Source organism: Hylobates moloch, unplaced genomic scaffold (assembly GCF_009828535.3).
Source record: "Hylobates moloch isolate HMO894 unplaced genomic scaffold, HMol_V3 SCAFFOLD_15, whole genome shotgun sequence".
In the NCBI taxonomy this organism is placed as follows: domain Eukaryota; kingdom Metazoa; phylum Chordata; class Mammalia; order Primates; family Hylobatidae; genus Hylobates; species Hylobates moloch.
Window position 1 is genome coordinate 46,623,877 of NW_026652290.1, and position 21,541 is coordinate 46,645,417.

The window sequence follows — 21,541 nt, forward strand, 5'->3', positions numbered from 1 at the left end:
TCACATGAGATCAGATGTGGAATTTTCCACTTCTGGCTTTAGCTCAGCACTCAAAAATCTTCACATTTTGGAGCATTTTGGATTTCAAATTATAATGGTCAATCTGTATATACATTTCCCAATCCACTCAAACCCTTGTAAAAGCATTTCAGAGAAGCCCCCTCACTAGGATCCCCATCACCCAACTCAACATACCTACTTTAACTTTGTTTTTACCACAGGAGTCTTGCCTCAGTGACATCGACCACTTAGGAACTTGACATCCACTGCAGTCAATCTCTTAGACTTCCTGAGGAATCGGTTCTAGCTGGTTATTGAAAATGAACATATTTATCTTGCCTAATGGCTGGCACCTGGTATCTTTGCTTCCTTCTTCAGCTCTGTGTGATTTATTATGTAAGACTTGCAGAGGCGGTTATTCTTAGAAATGCAGGCCTGGGGAGGAGGGGGTGGGTGTGCCTGAGCCCAGAAGCTGGCCAACTCTCCCGCTGGCCACCCTGGCATCGTGACACCCCAGATGCATTTCTGGGATTGGTTGGCCTGCCAACTGTGCCAGGCTGCGGTGCCCAGCTTTCTGCCATCTGCCATATTCTTTCCATCGCAAGATTCTCTAGCATTGCCAACCTTTCTTTTGATTCATGGAATGCTTCTGTGCCTTTGTGTGGCAAGCACTCAATTCTCTCTTAAAACTTAGAGTTTGGCCGGGTGCAGTGGCTCACACCTGTAACCCCAGCACTTTGGGAAGCGGTGGCGGGTGGATCACGAGGTCAGGCGTTCAAAACCAACCTGACCAACATAGTGAAACCCCGTCTCTACTAAAAATACAAAAAATTAGCCGGGCATGGTGGTGGGCACCTGTATTCCCAGCTACTCAGGAGGCTGAAGTGGGAGAATTGCTTGAACCTGGGAGGTAGAGGTTGCAGTAGCCGAGATCACGCCACTGCACTCCAGCCTGGGCAAGAGTGTGAGACTCTGTCTCAAACGAAACAAACAAAAACTTGTCATCAGTAATATTTCCTTGAAACTCCTTTTAAAGCTTGACATCAGTGATATGACTTCATTTCTTTGAGGCTCAAACCCCTGCAAACACTATCCAGCCATTTTTGCTTTATACCTTAAGAATGCTGATATTCTTCCAATTTGACCAATTTCTAATTCCAAGATTTGATCCTACTAATGGCTATTAGGTGAAGCCAATACCTCAAAATTTAAGGTCTCCACTACTACATGCCATATTGGGAGATATTAATTAAAAGGTAAAACGGCCATTTCCTGTTTTTAGAAGGAAGTGGAACAGTATCCACATTAAAAAAAAAAAAGCTCTGATAACCAAATTTAAATGGGAAACAAAGGGAAAACTATCAAATCCACGTCCCCACTCTGTCTCCATTACCACTGTGCTCAAAATTCCATTGGTATCTTTTCTAAGGGTATTAGAGTAAAAAAGATGTCCATTGGAATCCTAAATTTGTTCCAATCTCATCTTGCTGAAAATGGTAGAATGTATTAGAGAAATACCTGACCCTCAATTTACTTTTAACAACACAGTAAAAATTCAGAACTCCCAGAGACAGTCATCTGCCAAAAGTTTGTCAATAGTCTCTTTTGTTTCCTACTTGACATTATTTAGCAATATCACATATTGTCCGCACCTATAGATTCTGTTACGTTTTTCCTCAAGTTCCTTTCAAAAGTCCACAGATCAAGTCTTCCCTGCCGTTTGTCTGCTCTAGGGTGAACAGAGTAACAGGGTCGTTAGTAGGTTGGGGAGGGTCTGTTTGGTAATTCAGCTTCTCGAATCTCACTTGAACTTCCAGAGGAAATTCATCTAAATTCACTGGGAATCACGTAGGACAATCTAACTCCAGACAGCCTTTCAGAACCAAGTCCTTTTCTGAGCTTCACCCTAAGCAAAGAGCAAGAGAATGCAGATGCCTAGAGTCAAGGTCATCTAGTGCCTAACCTTTAATAAAAATAAAAATATAGGCCGGGCACAGTGGCTCACGTCTGTAATCCCAGCACTTTGGGAGGCCGAGGCGGGCGGATCACGAGGTCAGGAGATTGAGACCATCCTGGCTAACATGGTGAAACCCCGTCTCTATTAAAAATACAAAAAATTAGCCGGGCGTGTTGGCGGGCACCTGCAGTCCCAGCTATTAGGGAGGCTGAGGCAGGAGAATGGCGTGAACCCAGGAGGCGGAGCTTGCAGTGAGCGGAGATTGTGCCACTGTACTCCAGCCAGGGTGACAGAGTGAGACTCTGTCTCAAAAAAAAAAAAAAGATAGGACTGGGCCCAGGGAAGAGAAGAGTTTTTGGATCAGGAGGTAAAGTTCAGCAATGGGGATCATGTTAAGGCAGACCTTAAATATTGAGATAATTTTTCACTAAATAGGGAGCTATTTTAGGTCTTCAGGAAGGCAGTGATGGGCAGGAAGGGGTCATTTGCAAAGACTGGCTGAACAGTAATATGCAAAATGTAACTGTGATAGAGGCTCTTGGTATTAACCAACTTTCGAGGTGCTTGTTTACTTTCCTAGCTTCTAGGTGCTGGGTTCTGGCTTATTAGATGTGCACAGAAGTGATGTAAGCCTGGGTCTAAGAAAATATCCTACAAATTCCTCTAGCTTTCTCTTCCTCCCTTGTGGTGACTTTGGAAGCCAGATGTTCCAAACAATTAGGATAGAATAAGACAGAGTGGTTCTCGTCAGGTTTTAAGGGAGACATAGCTCTCTGTGGGCTTGTTACTGTACCACAGCTTAGCACATCCCTCTTCAATAAAGCAGGAAGAACTGGAATTAGGAAGCTACTGCTGCCGGGAGTGGGAGCTGGGGATGATACAAGTATAGGCTGGGCTGTGAATTCAGAGAAAGTATGCAAATCCAAGAGGTGTTTTGAATGGAGAGAATTTGGTAAGCAGAAGAGTCATTAACTCATATAAATATTTATTGAGCACCTATTAGCAAGGCACTGTGTGAGATACAAAGACCTGTAAGTCACACCTCCAAGTGCTTACAACCTAGCTGAGAGGATAATACATATACATAAATTATAAAACAAACAAACCATCGAGCATAATGGTAAAGAGAATAGACTTTGAAGGTGGACCTGTCTTCAAGACCTGGCATCACCTTTTACCAGCTGGTTCACCTTGGGCAAGTTATTTAATCTCTCTAAACCTCAGGGTGCTCATCTGGAGATGCAGGTGGTAACAGTGCCTACTTCATATGGTTGGTGACAGGATCAACTAATCTACTTCCTGTAAAACCCTTAGCTGAGTCTTTACCTCATCGCAGGTGCTCAGTAAGTACTAGCTACTAGCAGTGGAAGTAAGAGATCTAAAAGCTGGGACACAAGAGAACAACATTAGTGTCCCAAAAAGCTCCAAGAGAGGGGGACTAACAGCCATCAAAACAACTGTTCTGAAAAAAAAAGATAGTACTGCTCTGATATCATTCTGCCTTTCCCTCCTGTTGCAGCCTCCAGTTTCTTCAAGTGCAGTGATACCTGGGGCCTAGGTCTCAGACAAGAAGTGTGTCTCTTCCTAACATCTATCCTATTGTCTGACAAACCTCTTCAAAATTTTGTATCTTTAGAGTCATTTCCATGGCCTCCCCTACAGTTCTATAACACAGCAGGAAGGGAGTGCTTATTAAATGCTCTGGCGCAGAAGCAGGACAGGACAACAGCAGCCAGAGTGGGTAGAATGAGCAAATGGCAGCTTTAAGATAGGGGAGATCTATCTCAAATTTGTATGGAAGTCTTGTCCTACCCAAGCTTTTGCCCAACTCAGTCTATTCCCTGTTTGGCGTAACGCCGTTGATGTTGAATAACAGAAGATTTTGAACTGAAAACTTTCCCACACACACTGCATTCAAAGGGCTTCTCTCCCGTGTGGACACGCTGATGCCGCGTGAGCCGGCACCGCTGGCTAAAGGCTTTCCCGCACTCGCTGCATTCATATGGCTTGTCTCCAGTGTGGATCTTCTGATGCTGTGTAAGGGATGAGCGGTCAAAGAAAGCTTTGCCACACTCGTTACACTGATAGCGAGGGTCTCCAGCATGAGCTTTCTGATGTCTATTCAGTGACGAGACACCATAGAAAGCTTTCCCGCACTCGTTACACTCATAAGGCTTCCTGCCAGTGTGGATTAGCTGGTGGCGAGTAAGAATGCTTTTCTGGCTAAAGGCTTTCCCACACTGATGACATTCATAAGGACTTTCTCCAGTGTGAATTCTCTGGTGTCGAGTAAGGGATGAACGGTCAAAAAAGGCTTTTCCACACTCGTTGCACTGAAAGGGTTTCTCTCCAGTGTGAATTCGCTGATGGACAGTTAGGGACGAGCGGTCAAAGAAGGCTTTTGCGCACACACTGCACTCGTAGGGGCTCTCCCCAGTGTGTGACATCAGATGTCTGCTGAGGCTGCTCCTGTGGCTGAAGGCTTTCCCACACTCGCGGCAGTTGTAGGGCTTCTCCCCAGTGTGAGTCCTCTGATGGCGGGTGAGGGATGAGTGGTCAAAAAAGGTCTTCCCACAGTCACTGCATTCCTGGTGTCTCTCTTTAGTGAGAATTTCCCTGGGCAGGGCTGACCCTCGCCGCAAGCCTTTGTTCCGGGAGAGGGATTTCTTATGAGTCTCCCCTGAAGGGCTTTGCTTTTCTGTTCCCATCCTGCCATCGGGTGTATGAACTTCAAATTTAGGACACAGAGGACTTTGCCTTCCAAGGCATTCCCTCAATGATCCTTCTGATTTTTTGTCTGAAGCATCATGAATCTCAGGCTTAGTTTCCCAGTCTGGAACAAACAGAAAACAGATGCAGTTTTTTTCCTGGGCTAGGAAATATTACAGAAAGAAGAGATGCTCCGATGAGTCTGAAAGTAATGTATGGTCACTGCATTGCTTGCTCCCACAGATAGTCTTACACTGCAGGGAGGGACTAAGACCTGGGAGTGAAGAAGGTGGCAGGGAACAGAATGGATGGTGGACACCTCAGAAAACAGGAAGATGTCCAGTAGGAGCACGGCCAGGACAATCAGGAGAGCATGCCTAATGGACAGGATGGCACTCAATAGAAATAGCAAAGTGTAGCCGGCCACGGTGGCTCACACCTGTAATCCTAGCACTTTGGGAGGCCAAGGTGGGCAGATCACCTGAGGTCAGGAGTTTGAGACCAGCATGGCCATCATGGCGAAACCCCGTCTCTACTAAAATACAAAAATTATCCAGGTGTGGTAGCAGGCGCCTGTAATCCCAGCTACTTGGGAGGCTGAGGCAGGGAGAATCGCTTGAACCTGGGAGGTGGAGGTTACAGTGAGCCGAGATAGCGCCATTGCACTCCAGCCTGGGCAACAGAGCGAGACTCTGTCTCAAAAAAAAAAGAAATAGCAAAGTGTGAGTGCACAACGTTACAGATGTGAGAAAGTAACACTTGGTGAATATAGATGAATAATACGTTAAGGTGTAGGGGAAAAAAATGAAAGCTATTGGGTGATATACAATAAATAATAAAGCAGAAGACTTGAATTTGAGAGAAAGATGATACCTGTTATTTCCCCCATCACCCAAATAACAAAAAGCCAAACAAAATTCCATTCTGTCCTGTTCACACTCAGTTACCTAGAGAGACACTCTCTGGCCATTCTCTCTCCTCAGACCCATGAAGATCTACCATCCACGGCTTGTCCCCTCTCTTCCATTGGAAAATCACATCAGGTTGAGGAACTGGAAGGCCTGCCCAAAGAGAAAGAAACAAAGCAGGTGGCTGTGTGTGATGAAAATAATATCACTCTCCCAAAGCTCAATCCCAGCCTCTAAGACTTTTTTGTTGTTGTTGAGACAGCATCTCACTCTGTCGCCCAGGCTGGAATGCTGTGGCCTGATCTCGGCTCACTGCAACCTCCATCTCCCAGGTTCAAGTGATTCTCCCGCCTCAGCCTCCCGAGTAGCTGAAATTACAGGCGGGTGCCACCACACCTGGCTGATTTTCGTATTTTTAGTAGAGATGGGGCTTTGCCATCATGGCCACGCTAGTTTCAAACTCCTGACCTCAGGTGATCCACCTGCCTCGGCCTCCCAAAGAGCTGGGATTACAGGCATGAGCCACTGTGCCTGGCCACAGCATCTAAGTCTTTTAGAGAGAAAATGCAGAAGGCAGAACGCACAAGCCAAGAATGCAGAGTCCAAAGCAGAGGAACCTTTGGACGGAGGCCAGCACTGAGGCTATAAAAGGAGCAAGTGGCACAAGGTCAGAAGGTTGAGAGAACCTGTGTGGATTCACGTGTTTATTCTTCCCCGTGAAGTGAATGGGAAGTTCCCAGTGTTAGCACTGGTAGGATGAAGGTCATTGGCTTAGGGGAGATGAGAATGAAATTAAGTCACTTTGAGTAAAAAGTGTATCCAAACTGCCCATTTTTGTTTATTTGTTTGCCTTGAGCATTATGCTTTCATTGAAACAAGTCTGTCCGAGTCATTCTAGGAAAATTAGAAGTGTATACAAGCAAAAAGAAAAAATCACCTTGCGTACAGTGTATTTTCTTTCTTTCTATTCAGATATCCAAAGATATCCATAGATACATTCTGTTAAAAACTGGATAATGAGGCTGGGCACAGTGGCTCCCACCAGTAATCCCAGCACTTTGGGAGGCCGAGATGAGTGGATCACCTGAGGTCAGGAGTTTGAGACCAGCCTGGCCAACATGGTGAAACCCCATCTCTACTAAAAATACAAAAATTAGCAGGGCGTGTTGGCTCATGGCTGTAATCCCAGCTACTTGGGAGACTGAGGCACGAGAATTGCTTGAACCCTGGAGATGGAGGTTGCAGTGAGCCGAGATTTGCATCATTGCACTCCAACCTAGGCAACAGAGTGAGACTCTGTCTCAAAACAAAACAAAACAAAACAAAACAAAAACAAACCTAGATAATGAAATGATGCTGATTTGTAAACTTGATTTTTTTTCACATAATAAATTTAAAATACTATTTTATTTCAATCAGCACTGATCTACCTCACCATTGTAATGGCTACGGGATATGACATTGTATGAATAACGTAATTTATTTAATGAATTCCCTTATGATAGAAATTTAGACCATTTTTAATGTTTTGCTATTAATAAACAATAGTGGGATGAACATCCGCATACACCATGGACTGCTAGTCCTATTATTTCCTTACGATAAATTCCCTGAAGCAAATCTATCCATTTTTGGTTATATTAAAAAATAGATCCTGGAAATAGGCTTGGGCTCTAAACTTCCCTTTTGTTGAGGCCCCAACTTGGGAAAGAGGCACTTTCTTATTGGGCCCAAGGATTGTCTGCTGGGTTTTATGTGGATTCTCTGTTGACAAAACAGCCACACCCAGCATCTCCCTGTGGCTCTCTGTCCCTGACCTCAGGGGTTCTATGTTCCTCAATACACCATCTGCTAAAGCCTGTAACAAATGCTCCTTTGATGCCTCCTGAATATTCCATTCTGTTTGGGAGACAATTGGCCTGATTAAGTTAATCTGGGGGGTGTTAGCACTCACTTTTTGACCTGCCTGGTAGGAAATTTGCAATGTGACTTTTACTGCCATCTGCTGCTTATTTTAAGCCGGCTTCTCAATCTGGGCACTCTCTCAGCCTCTCGTGAAGCTCCTGAGAGGTTCTCTAACTTTACTTTTCACTAACACCAGAATCAGCAGTGACTCTTAACTTTCTCTTTGTCACACAAGTCTCTATAATTACAAAGTGTCTTCTGTGAGCATCTAAGACTGTACCTAAGACAAATATTCAAAACCAAACATGTATCTGGTGACCTCAGAGGCACAACCCCGAATTCCGACAAGATGGCCCCTACCCCAGCACACACTCCTCTGGGTGAGCTGAGTTACCTGACTGGCGAACTGGGAGAAGAACTGGGCATATGGAACTCAGCGTCTTCTGCCTGCCCCTCTGGAGAGCCAGCTCCCTGCCTCTAACACACATTCCGCTCTGTCCCTCAGCCTTCGCTGGCCCTCCTTGCATTTTGCCGGGGCAGGCTGCTGAGCGAGAGAGCCTATGGTCGTCGGGCATGTCTGCCCAATGCTGGGGTTCAGTATTGAGCCCGCTGTTGCTGTACTCTGATGCCACATCTTTTGACTCTTACTTTATCTCTCAGGTGGCTCAGAACTCAGCAGGGAGGAGAACGGTATTAATTCCTCAGCCCTCTCAGCCCCACATTAGCATAGTACAAACTGTACCTCCTCATGGAGGCTCCCCTTACCCAATGACACAATGCTGTTATAGTTCTCCAGCATCACCTCCTTGTAGAGGTCCCTCTGTATGGGGACCAGATGACTCCACTCTTCATCTGTGAAAACCACAGCCACGTCTTCGAATGTCACTGATTCCTGAAAATACAATCACATTCTCCCTTACTCTTAACCCTTCTCTTTACTTGGACCAGACCAAAAATGGCAAAGATGACAGCCCTGGAGGACGCATGGTGGGAGGGAAGAAAAACAGTTCTGACTGAGTAGAACTTTAAAGCATTTGGGAAAAGTGGCCTTATCACCCAAGACATGAAGTTCTTGGTCAGAATCTCACACCACTATACTTACAGCTGAGCTTCTGAATATCAGACTCTTTTTTGAGACTTCTAAAAACAGCACAAAAAAATTCCTGTGTACCCTTCACCTGGCTTCCTCAACTGTCAACATTTTCCACATTTACTTTATTTTTCTGTCTCTCTCTAGATACACATTCTCCTATCTTTTCCCTAGGCCTCTTGACTAACTTGTCAACATCATGTGTCTTTAATCCTAAATATTTCAGTGTGTATTTTGTAAAAACAAGGACGTACTATTGTTATAATCACAGTATAACTATAAAAAATGGAGAAAATAGCATTGATCTTATACTATTATCTAATCTACAATCTTACTCAAATTTCACCAATTGTCTTTTTTTTTTACAAATCCTTAGAATAATGGTGTTGATTAGATAATCTGTAGGATCCCTCTCATTTCATTCTAATGCTCTGTAATTCTGTAAGATTGCATCTCTTTACCTCCAGTTGTAAAACTTCAGAGGAGTCTCCAGTGTGTCTGCAAAAGTTCTAGGCCAGGGTGCAGAATTTAAGACTCTGCCCTCGGGCAGGAATGGAGCAAGCCACACAGTCTCTAGCACAGGAGACTCTCTTCAGGGCTCTTAGCACCCCACAGAGGTGCTCTACAGTGTGTATCACATGCCCCAGCCTAGCCCCACACTCCCTGGAACACTGGGGCCTCCTCTCAGTCCACACATGAATGTACCAAAGGGACAGTCAGGACCAGAACCAGCCCACTCTTCCCCAAACCTTCCAATCAGACCCTACCATTGGCGTCTAGGCAAAATCACTCACAGTGAAGGCTCCAGGAGTTTTAAGCCTGGTGACAAGCTAATGGGCACATGCTCACAGCAAGAAAAGGTCACTAAAGGATACCTCAAGTCAAATAGGAAAGAAATACTCCCTATGGAGTCCTTCATCTGCCTGTCTGGGTCTGCTCAAAGAGGCTCCAGGATAGAGAAAGAAAAGTGGTTACATTCTGGAGACGAATGGAGTATTTCAGAAACACAAAAGTCCACCTCACCTGGCATCTGGTGGTTGGAGACACAGCAGCCATTCTCTCCTGTGTACTCTCCTTGTGGACAAGGGCAGAGTCCTAATGAGGCAGAAGTGGGGGGTGAGAAAGAAGGTAGGAGAAAGACTAGTCCTGTCGCATAGTCTTTTGACCCATGAAGCACATACCAGGGGGATATGTCATTCTCGATACCTTACAAAAGGGGGTCCAAGTAAAGCAAGGCCAGGAACAATCCCAGACCACCCCAGAATTAGAGCCAACAACCATGGAATTGCGAATTAGACCACGATGTGGTGGTGGTTTTTACCATGATGCTAGAGGCAGAGTTCTATTCCTGAGAGTCAAGAACTGTGTAAGATTCACACAGTACGTATAAATTCACATTCAATATTGCCCTGAATGATTACTGGGCAAAAGCCATAAGCAATTTTGTAAATGACTACATGGACAAGACATATCAAAGACAATCCAGTCTCTTCAAAGGAAAAATACCCCACTCATAGCCCTTGCTAAAGGAGCATTCCTTGGGCAGCCAGGTTTTGTACCATGTGACCCTGTGTCTCATTCCCGGAGCCACACTGATTAGGCCACAGGTGGGTAATGCATATACGACTAGTAGACTGAGATGTGATCTGGCTTGAAAAGATGACATCCTTCCTTGGGAATGTGAACTAAGAAATGTCAGGACAAGTGGGTGACGAGCTGAAAGGATATCATGAGGTCCCGAAGTAGCCACAAGGATCGGGGAACCAAAGTTACCAGCAGCAGGACCCGTGGGCACATGGGAGGTAAAAGGTAGAGAAAAGGTCATAACAGACCACGGGACCAGAGGCAGGCAGGGGGAAGCCCAGTGCAGTCCCATCAGTGGTGAAACACTGACGCAAAGACCTAAGAATTCCTGGGGAAGCCCTCACCTCGCCTAGCACCACCCATGGGCTCCAATTTCCATGCAAACCAGCCTTATTTATTCATAGATTGCCATAATACTCTAACCCTCTTGGGCTCTGTGCAAGATCTTATCACTAATTCCCTTTACTGGGATTAGCTAAGTCTCAGTTTTTCACAATAAAGAGTCTAACTAAAACAACAGACCAGGCACAGTGGCGCATGTCTGTAATCCCAGCACTTTGGGAGGCCGAAGTGGAAGGATCACTTGAGGCCAGGAGTTCTCGAGACCAGCCTGGGCAACATAGCAAGACCTCTGTCTCTATAAAAATAAAAAATAGAAAAATAAAACAAGAGCATTAAATCCCATATTTATGGGTGGCTGGGAGATGGTGTGATCCTGGTGAGGAGGAAGAAAAGGCATATTTGTGGTATACTGACCATTCTCCAACAGTCAAGGGGATATGGTCACTGCTTCTTGTGACTCATTCATCCTTCTATTCAACCAGCATTTATTCAGCACCAACTACTTATATCAAGCGCAGAAAAACTGTCAGACACTGTCTTTGTCCTCCAGAAGCTATAGCTTAGCACAGAGAACAAACAAGTAAACGAACTAAGATTTCACTCCAGAATGCGTTAAGAGCAGCAAAGTGATATGCACAGCAATCCATGAGAGCACCTCAGAGGCTCACCTAACCCAGCAGGGAGGGACAGAAGGAGGAACACTGCAGCTTTCTTGACAGGAGTGGGATCTAAGCTTTCATTTGTGGGAGGAGCTAGAACATTCTAAATCTTGAGGTTTTTCAAAAAGAAGGAGGCATGTCTTTATATGGAAAGGATTAACAACAAAAATTAGCTTAGAATGGTAGAAGTCTAGGCTGTGAGTAGTGCTGTGGGGAAGATGAGGGAAAAGAGGTAGAGGCCAGTTTCATCGAGGAGAGCTTTGCATGACCCTTTCTCCACAGGCATGGAGATTACTGAAGGATTTGGGTGTGGACATGTCATCACATCTGTGCTTTAGAAAAATCACTGTGACTTATATCAAGGGCCTTGAAACATACTCTTTGACCCAGCAATTCTCTCCTAGGAATTTATACTAGGAAATAAGTAATAATATATACACAGCTTTTTATGACTCATCATTAACACTAACCCTTATTGACAGCTATGTTCCAGGGCACTTCCTAAGCACTTTATATGTATTATCTCATTTAATCTTTTCAATAAGGCAGCAAAAATTTGGAATACCTTAAACATCTGGAGATTTGGTTAAATAATTTATGGCCCAGTCCATACATACAATGGAACACTATTAAACATCATCTTGGCCTGGCATGGTGGCTCACGCCTGTAATCCCAGCACTTTGGGAGGCCGAGACAGGCGGATCACGAGGTCAAGAGATGGAGACCATCCTGGCCAAAATGGTGAAACCCCGTCTCTACTAAAAATACAAAAAAATTAGCTGGGCGTGGTGGCGTGTGCCTGTAGTCCCAGCTACTTGGGAGGCTGAGGCAGGAGAATTGGTTGACCCTGGGAGGTGGAGGTTGCAGTGAGCCAAGATCGTGCCACTGCACTCCAGCCTGGCGACAGAGCGAGAGTCCATCTCAAACAAACCAAACCCAAACAAAAAAACCCATCATCTTAATAACAACTAGCATTATTGAGTATTTTCTATTTGCCAGGTATTGTGCTAAGTGCTTTTTATAAGGCTAATTTAACTCCATCCTCATAAATCAATAAGGTAGGCACTATTTTACAGATTAGGAAATTAAGGCTTTGTAAGAATCTGAGGTAGAACTTGAATCCATGTCTGCCTGGGAGGTTTTAACTTTTATGCTATCATGATTTATTTTCATGAAAAGATAGCCACATCAATTACAGACCAATAGACTAGAACAGAAAATCCCAAAACACATCCAAACATTAGGGAAGCCTGATGTATGACTGAGGTGGCATTACAAGTCACTGGGGAGAAGATCACTAGTGATAAACTGCAAACAACTTCAATGTCCGTTAATCAGATAAAGGATTTGTGAATATATATACATATATGAATATTATACATTATCTCATGTTAACAGAGATAAATTGCAAAAACATAATTACTGGGCAAAAAATAAGTTATAGAATGACTTACTGTATAATATTTATATAAAATTTAAAAACAGGTAGATAATACCTACAAAAATCTATTAACACATGGGACAATAAGCACCAAATGTGTACATATCTGAGAAGAGAGGGAAATAAGACTGGGGAAGGATACCCAGGATACTTCAGCTTTATCTGTAATGCTTTGTTTCTTACAAAAAAAAAAATCAACAACTGAAAAAAACCCACAAAGAACGGCCAGGTACAGTGGCTCACACCTGTAATCCCAGCATTTTGGGAGGCCGAGGCATGTGGATCACTTGAGGTTAGGAGTTCGAGACCAGCTTGGCCAACATGGTGAAATCCCATCTCTACTAAAAATACAAAAATTAGCCAGGCATGATGGCACGTGGCTGTAGCCCCAGCTACTCCGGAGGCTGAGGCAGAAGAATCGCTTGAACCCAGAAGGCAGAGGTTGCAGTGAGCTGAGATCACGCCACTGCACTCCAGCCTGCGTGACAAGAGTGAGACTCCATCTAAAAAAAAAAAAAACCACAAATTCAAAATATACTAAGTGAAGAATGCACACTTTTAAAATTACATATTTGTACATGCATATTATGTATAGAAAAAGGAAAAACACATTAAAATGTAAATGAAATTTGAGTGGTGAGTTATAAGTTATTTTTATTTTCTTACCATTCTTTATATATTTTTTTCAACAACAGTATGTCCTTATTTTGGTGTACAGAAAAAAATAACAGGAAGGAAAGAAGGGTGGTGTGCAGAAAAGTTATAGCAGACCTGAGACTGCTATTCCTAGAAAGTTCTGCTTGCATGCTGACCCTTCGCTGGCAGCTGGAAACTTCGATTTTGAGAGGGTTCCCCAGTTCCCTAAGAGATAATGGTGGTCTACTATGCCTAAACTATTTGTGCAAACAATGTGGTTTACGGTGAACATGTGCTCTCCTATTGGAGGGTCTGGAATTTTGGTATGTGTTAGGCAGACGGTGCCTATGTGACTAGCCTTCAATAAAAAACATGGGCTCTGAGTCTCCAATGAGCTTCCTTGAGCACAGACATCACACTTGTTGCTGCATTTTCGTTGCTAGGGGAAGGAGTGTGCTCCATGTGACACCCTCATGGGAGAAAGAGAATAGAAGGAAGCCTATATACGTATTCCTCTACTCAGCTTGTCTTTTCCCCTTATGATCTGGCTGCCTATCCTTGCAGGGTCATCATCATACTCTTCGCCAGAAGTACAACTGCGGGTCGAGTCTTAAGTCCTTCTAGTGAATCCCTGAACCTGGGGTGATCCTGGGGACCCCAACACAGGTAGCCATGCCACACTGAGTGGCTGTGGTGTGATGGGATTACAGGAAGGAAAGAATGGAGGTGAGTAGACCATTGAGGAGAGTGTTATAATTAAATAAGAAAGATGACAAACTGAATGAAAGCTGTGAAAGCAGAAATGGAGGAAACTGCTGTCAAGCTATTAAGAAGAACAGACAGGCTGGGTGCGGTGGCTCACACCTGTAATCTCAGCACTTTGGGAGGCCGAGGCGGGTGGATCACGAGGTCAGGAGTTCAGGACCAGCCTGGCAAAGATGGTGAAACCCCGTTTCTACTAAAAATACAAAAATTAGCCAGGCACAGTGGCGGGTACCTGTAATCCCAGCTACTTGGGAGGCTGAGGCAGGAGAATCACTCAAACCCAGGGGGCAAAGGTTGCAGTGAACCGAGATCACGCCACTGCTCTCTAGCCTGGGTGACAGAGCAAGACTCTGTCTCGGGGGAAAAGAAAAAGGAAAAAGAAAAAGAACAGACAATACACTGGCTGGAAGAAGAGGCTGAAGGTGATGAGGGCAAAGATGATGCCCGGGTTACCAATGTGGCATGGATAACGATGCCGTTCATGGAGATAAGGAATAGAGAAGGAGGACTGAAGGGAAAACCAATGAGTACACTTTTGGACATTCAGAATTTGAGCCGACCGCACATCTTTGAATAAGAAAACTCAGATGACTCTGGCTCCCACTGGCCAGATAAATAATAAAAATCACTAGTGCTAAATAAAATAATTTGAACTTTGAAGGACTATGAGTTTCATACTCAAAATAGAAAAGTTAATATAAAGTATGCCATAAAAGTTCTAATACAAGGAAGGCAACGTTTAAAACTTTAGTTATATAAAAAGGTACTTTTTTCTATTAATTGTATGACTATTCATAAAGTATAGATGTACCCTTGGGATAGATACTTGTATCTACTCATATAAGTATGTAAAAAGAAATTTGGAATGGGAATAAACCAGGTAATTCTAGATACAGAACTACATACCCCAAACAGGGAGGACTAATCAGTACTGGGGCTACACGTAAGTATCAAGTAGAAAGAGAAATGGGCTCTACTAACAATGAACCAACCTCTGGTTCCAAAGAGGCATAGTAACTGTGCAGACTTCATCCTTTCTCCCTTAGGAGATGTCTCCCTATAGCTAGACTTATGAATCAAAGACAGAAATAAGCAACAATTAAGTTTTCAAAAATGTCAAAAGACCAGATCAATAGATATTTACTGGTCTGTTTGGTAGCATTCAACTCTATTCTATAACAGGTCTATCATATTCTTGGGTATTTGGGGATTTTCTCTTCTAGTCTATTGGTCTGTTACCTATGCTATCTTTTCATGAAAATAAATCATTATAGCTTAGAGTTAAAAGTTGCCAGACAGCTCAGGGTTATTTAACAATGGGTTCACACTGGCCAAGCAAAATTTTAAAAGAATGTTACCTTGAGGGTGAATACCAATTTGCAAAAACTATGTGAAAAGCAAAAACTTATTGGAAAAACAAGTTTAGCTAAGTATAAGCAAAAAACAAACAAACAAAAAACACCCCCAACCTAACGGGGAGAGATTAGAGTTTGAATCTGGCTGAGAGGAGGCAGATATAAACATAAATAGAAACAAAGACATGTCAGTTGATAACCAGAGCATGCAACGTGTGTTGTCTAAGAGTATTCTTTTTCTTTTTGGTCTTTTAAGATTCGTCCATCCCAAGAGGGGATCCAAATATTACCCTTAGGCCCTAGAAAGAAGTCAAAATTAGCATTTGGAGATACAGGAAAGTGTAGTCATTGGGAGTATAGGCTCTGGAGACAGACTGCCTGAAATCAAAATCCGCCTCTGCCTCTTCCTATCGGTGCTACCTCAGGAAAGTTTCTTAACCTGTCTCAGTCTGCCTGTTTGCAAAACTGGAATAACAGAAGTACTATCTCTTGCAGTTATCTTGATGCTTAAATAGGGTAATACATGTAACACATTTAGAATAATGTGTTAAGTAAAGTTAGTATAAGCTAATGTAATAAGTAATGTTATAATTCTAGGAAGGTAGTGTACTGAAAATATTAATTACACTGAGTTGCTGCATTTTTTTGTTTGTTTTGTTTTTTTGAGACAGGGTCTCGCTCTGTCGCCCGGGCTGGAGTGCAATGGCATGATCTCGGCTCACTGCAACCTCTGCCTCCTGGGTTCAAGTGATTCTCCTGCCTCAGCCTCCTGAGTAGCTGGGATTACAGGTGCCTGCCACCATGCCTGGCTAATTTTTGTATTTTTGTAGAGGGTTTCACCATCTTGGCCGGGCTGGTCTTGAACTCCTGACCTCAGGTGATCCACCCACTTTGGCCTTCCAAAGCGCGGAGATTACAGGCATGAGCCGCTGCGCCTGGCCGAGTTGTTGCTATTTTAGAGTAGGTTTAAATGTAAGTGTAGTAATAATAAGTGGAGTCAAATTAATAATAAGTAAGTAATAAGTGGAGTCAAAGTATGTGTATATGTTTGTCTAAGGCACTGGAACTTTTTGAACAAATCAAACCATATCCAAAACTGCAGTCGAAACTGCTCAGTGTTAAATGTTTAAAGACAATTTTCAAAGTTTTGTTTATTAGATTACAACTTTAATTAAACAGAGCACTGAACAAATTACAAATGGTGGTGAGCATATATGCTCCCCAGCTATTAAGCAGTGGATATTCCCAAAGTGTTCCTCATCCATAGGTTCCCTGTCACATAGACTTCTCTCCCCATTAGGTTTAGACTCCACCAGCAGTCACTTCAGTAAGCTCACTGACACTGAAGACTTCTCAAATCCACCAAACTCAACGGGCAGTTACCACTAGCCAAGAACCACCTCCACTTCTGTGTTCTCTTTTCCTATCCCTGGATCTCAGAGTATCACTGGAGAAAATGTCCTCTAAATTCAGTCTATATCTTCAAATGAGCCCTTGACATCATCCAGAAAGCTTTTACTGCTCCCATCTTAGCTACATAGCTATTCCAAACCTCCATGGGTACCATTCAATTTCCGCATAACTTTTGTCTTCTACCACACCAAAGATTCCCGGGAATGAGTTTCAAGGGAAGCAGGGTTATATGGTAGAAAGCATTCCACAGGCATGGAATTATTAACCATGAAGCCTTGGATGAGTTACTTAAGCCAACAGTTGTTTACTACCTAGCTCACAGCATAGTTATAAATGGTGAGACCATTAATATAAAGCATTTATCATACAGTTCATTCAACAAATAAAAGCTCTCTTCCTTTCTACTGCCCAGTGCAACCCATCCACTCGTCCCACTATTCGATGAATGTGTACCAAGTAGCTGTTATGTGCTAGGGCAGCGAGATGTGTGAGGTCAACAAGACAGAAATGTCTGTCTCCAGGACTTTACCTTTGTGTCCTATACCCTGTGTTCCACTGTTTTTCACATTGCTTCCTCTCAGAATTTGTCCCTGCACTTCCCATTTTTTTTGTTTGTTTATTTTGTTTTTGAGACGGAGTCTGGTTCTGTCGCCCAGGCTGGAGTGCAATGGCGCGATCTTGGCTCACAGCAACCTCTGCCTCCCAGGTTCAAGCGATTCTCCTGCCTCGGCCTCCTGAGTAGCTGGGACTACAGGTGCGCGCCACCATGCCCAGCTAATTTTTGTATTTTTAGTAGAGACAGGGTTTCACCATTTTGGCCAGGATGGTTTCAGTCTCTTGACCTCACGATCTGCCTGCCTTGCCCTCCCAAAGTGCTGGGATTACAGGCATGAGCCACCGCGCCCAGCCCCCAGTCTTTTTTTTTTTTTCAGCATTTTCCACCCCAGTAGTACTTTCTTTCGACATCTTCAAAGACATACAAGCCTCCTTTACCTGAAACTATTTTCACTGAATCCCATGACCTCCTTCTAGCAAAACGGTTCTCATTTAGGTTTTCCTTTCATGATCGAACTATTTGGAGAGTAATACAAACCTACTGACTCCACACTGTTACCACTTACTGTTCTCCAGTCCCTGTTTTTCAGCTTTTGCCCCTCATGCACCTGAAATGGCATGCTTGAAAACTCAAAGCACTGGGATTACAGGCATGAGCTACTGCGCCTGGCCTACTAATGCATTTCTGATCTTATTATCTCTATTTATTTCTTTTTTTTTTTTTTTTTTTTGTCTCACTCTGTCACCCAGGCTGGAGTGCAGTGGCGCGATATTGGCTCACTGCAAGCTCCGCCTCCCGGGTTCATGCCATTCTCCTGCCTCAGCCTCCCGAGTAGCTGGGACTACAGGCGCCCACCACCATGCCCAGCTAATTTTTTGTATTTTTTAGTAGAGATGGGGTTTCACCGTGTTAGCCATGATGGTCTCAATCTCCTGACCTCGTGATCCGCCCGCCTCGGCCTCCCAAAGTGCTGGGATTATAGGCGTGAGCTACCATGCTCGGCCATATTATCTGTTTCTCTGTAGCTTTTCACTGTTCTGACAAGCTTCTGCTTATTCGAATGGTTACTGTAACTGCTATGATACTGCAGTAGCCTTTCTTCCAACCACGAAAATTGCTGTCTTTCTGTGACTCTTTTTCCCCACTTTTGCCCTGGAAACATGGATGCTGCCCATAGCTCAGTCTTCGTACTTTCTTCGTTTTTGCCATCCCTCAGAAAGTCCATCCACATTCAGGGCTCCATTTTCAAACTCTACAGATGTCCATTTCCTGTAATTTGACACTACAACTGTATTGCATTCTTCCAAACTCATCCTGCATCTCCAAATGACTGCAAACCTTGAATTAGGCGTTCCACCATTACCTCAAAACTATCTTCCTTTAGGCAATTCCCCACATCAACGCCTCTTCCTGGCTTTACATTTGTATCCGATGTTTTATTATTCTCCCAGGTGTCCCAAATTCAAACTCTTACCTCACTCTCTGTCCTCCCAAATCTAGTCACCAGGCCCTTTTGACTCTTCTTTTGCAGTGTCATCTGTATCCTTCCCTTTCACTACCACCACCATAATTCAGGTCCACAACATCTTACTTCAAAACTACCATATATTCCTAACTGGCTCTCTGCTACTGGTCCTTTCCCCTCTCTAGTCCTGAATGTGACCTCTAGAATAACTGTCCCCAAATAGTTGCATTCGTGTCAGTCCCTGGATCACACCTATACAAGCCACCTTGCCTACTGAGTCTTGTCCTGATTCTCTGAGTCCCGGGCCCTGGCTCCCAGCGTACCTTTTCTTCAACCTTGTCTACCACTGTTCCTGCATTTCTGTAAAAACTATCTCCAGCTCAAATCTGCCTAACGCTTAGCTGCTTCTTTCGTGGTTTTTGTTTTGTTGTTCTTTTTTTTTTCACGTCAAATCCCACCTCCTCCATGAAGCCCTCCAGCACTCATGCGGAGGCCCAGGGCAGGGAGCTAAATGAGGCAATCTGAGGCGCTGTCTGGGAAAGAGGAAGCGGCAGCATCCTAGATTTGGTGTTAATTCCACCCACGTTCATTAAGCACCCATTACGGGAAGAAGAAACGGGAGAGGCGGAGGAAGACTCCGAACCTCCAACCTGAAAGTCCGGGACCGACACACAATGGGTGCCCAGACCCCACGGGACACACGCACACACGGGGGTGGGTGCACAACTTTCCGTCCGCACCGAGACGTCGCGACACACGCTCTGCAGGCTGGCCTCGCCCGTGTCACCCCGTTTTGCTCCCACAGCACCTCCCCAAAGTTCTCATGTCCCCTCTCTCGGCTGCTGCGCTCACTCCGCTCCTTGAAGACACACACCCACAACCCTCACCTCCGGCACAGAGTGCTCGGGACCCGGGAAGACGGCGCCTCTTCAGGTCGGGAAACCAACGCGCCTGCGCAAAGGGTCCTGGAGCCCGCGCTCCCAATCAATGCGGGGCCTTCGCAAAGACTTCATTTCCCAGAAGTCTCGGCGCCCGGTGCGCTTTAATATGACGTCCGAAAATCTGTGCAAACGCCGGCTTCGCGTGGGTGAACAGGATCTAAAATGGCAGCGTTGTCGCCTTAGCTGGGAGGACGAGCCGTTGTGGGTGTTTGGGAGACTTATGATCACCCTGAAGTACTGCCTGCCTCTAGTGTCGCGTCCCTCCAGTTATCCGATGGGAGCGCCGTCCACAGGGAATGTGTCTCTCTGATCATGGTGCCCCGTGCCCAGCCCTGGGGAAGACCGAGACGAAATCGAGTCAGCTGGCGTTGGGAGAGGGCTTATTTCCGCTTCCGCTTGCCCACTTTCAGGAATCTGATTCTGAGAACAGGGCTGCGGTTCCAGGCAGGGTTTGTGCACATATCTGAGTTGGAAGGAGAGAGGAGCCTAGGACACATATGTATTAACTGTGCAGCTGGTCCGACTCCCGACAGCTTCAGCGCACACCAGCCGGCCTTGGAGTTGCTGGAAGGGCCCTGGCTGCAAGCTGGAATCACCCGCAGAGCTTTAGGCATTGATGCCTGAGGCCCAGCTGTGGGGCGACAGTTTGAAAAGAGCTGCAGGTGACTCTAATGTGCAGCTAAAGCTAGGAACCACTGAGCTACATCTCAGAGAAGACTGAAAATTACAAAGAATATGATAAAATCCTACTTCAGGAACAAAACTACGTTTTTCCAGGTTAATTTATTAGTGGGTTTTTTTTTTTTAAGTTTTTTGTGGGTACACAGTAGGTGTAAACATTTATGGGCCACCTGAGATATTTTGACCCAGGCATGCAATACATAATAATCTCATCAGGACAAATGGGATATCCATCACCTCAAGCATTTATCCTTTGTGTTACAAACAATCCAGTTATATTCTTTTAGTTACTTTAAAATGTACAATATTATTGGCTGCAGTTACTCCGATGTGCTATCAAATACTAGTTATACTATTTCTTATTCTATTTTTTGTACTCATTAACTATCCCCACTTCCCTACCCCACCAACCCTTCCCAGTCTGTTAACCATCCTTCTACTCTCCGTCTCCGTAAGACTACACTTTCTTTCAAAAAATCCAAATTGCTCACCATAAGCAAGGCACGGTTACAAATATGAGTAAGTTACTGCCCCCGATGTACTCTTGGTCCAATGGAAAAAATCAGAATGTAAAATCACAATAGAGGCAGTATGTTCTATAATTCTGTCACATTCAACAAACTATGAGGGTACAATGGAGGAAGCTATTAACTATGGCCGGGAAAGGTGGGAAAGGATTCCTATAACTGGTATACTTAAATACTTAAGAAAAAAAAGTGTGATCTAAACAGAGAATGGTACATGCAAAGGCATAGTCTAGAGGATAAAAGTGAAAAGAATTAGTAGCAAAATGAATGCCTTGTGGATGAGGTTTAGGGGCCAATAACCATCTTGAGGTAAGGCCAGGTTGTGGCTGCCTTTGTGTTGTACTAAGGGGTTTGGACCTTCCTAGGAGATTAGAGCTTGATTAAAGTCACAATATCCACAAGAGAAATATTTTCTTTTTGTTCCCTTCTGTGTGGTGGTTTTTATTATTTAGCCTTATACTGAGGGTGGAAACTGGGGTCCTGAAAGTGTTTCCTTCTAGAATATTCCCCACCCACTGGGAGGCCCTAGGGTTTGTCTTTACTGCTTTCAGGTAGCTGCCAAGGTGGAAGTTTATGTGCTCTAGGATTTAGCAGTCTAAAAGTCAG

At 44.3% G+C, this 21,541-nt stretch overlaps 1 protein-coding gene across 2 annotated transcripts; it reads right to left on the bottom strand.

Annotated features, from left to right (window-relative positions):
* Window positions 1-1,588: 1,588 nt before the first annotated feature.
* On the bottom strand, window positions 1,589-19,759 carry ZNF2 (zinc finger protein 2). 2 transcript variants are annotated; one of them, XM_032176454.3, is made up of 5 exons: window positions 19,674-19,759; window positions 9,593-9,664; window positions 8,245-8,371; window positions 5,614-5,727; window positions 1,589-4,790 (listed from the first exon to the last, which is right to left on the bottom strand). In XM_032176454.3, exons 2-5 carry the CDS (start codon window positions 9,623-9,625, stop codon window positions 3,787-3,789), a joined length of 1,278 nt encoding a protein of 425 aa, XP_032032345.1. In that variant the 5' UTR covers window positions 9,626-9,664; window positions 19,674-19,759; the 3' UTR covers window positions 1,589-3,786. The 2 variants fall into 2 exon arrangements, with proteins under 2 accessions (XP_032032345.1, XP_032032346.1); XM_032176455.2 differs by lacking the exon at window positions 9,593-9,664 and having other exon boundaries at window positions 2,311-4,790; window positions 19,674-19,700.
* Window positions 19,760-21,541: the final 1,782 nt, after the last annotated feature.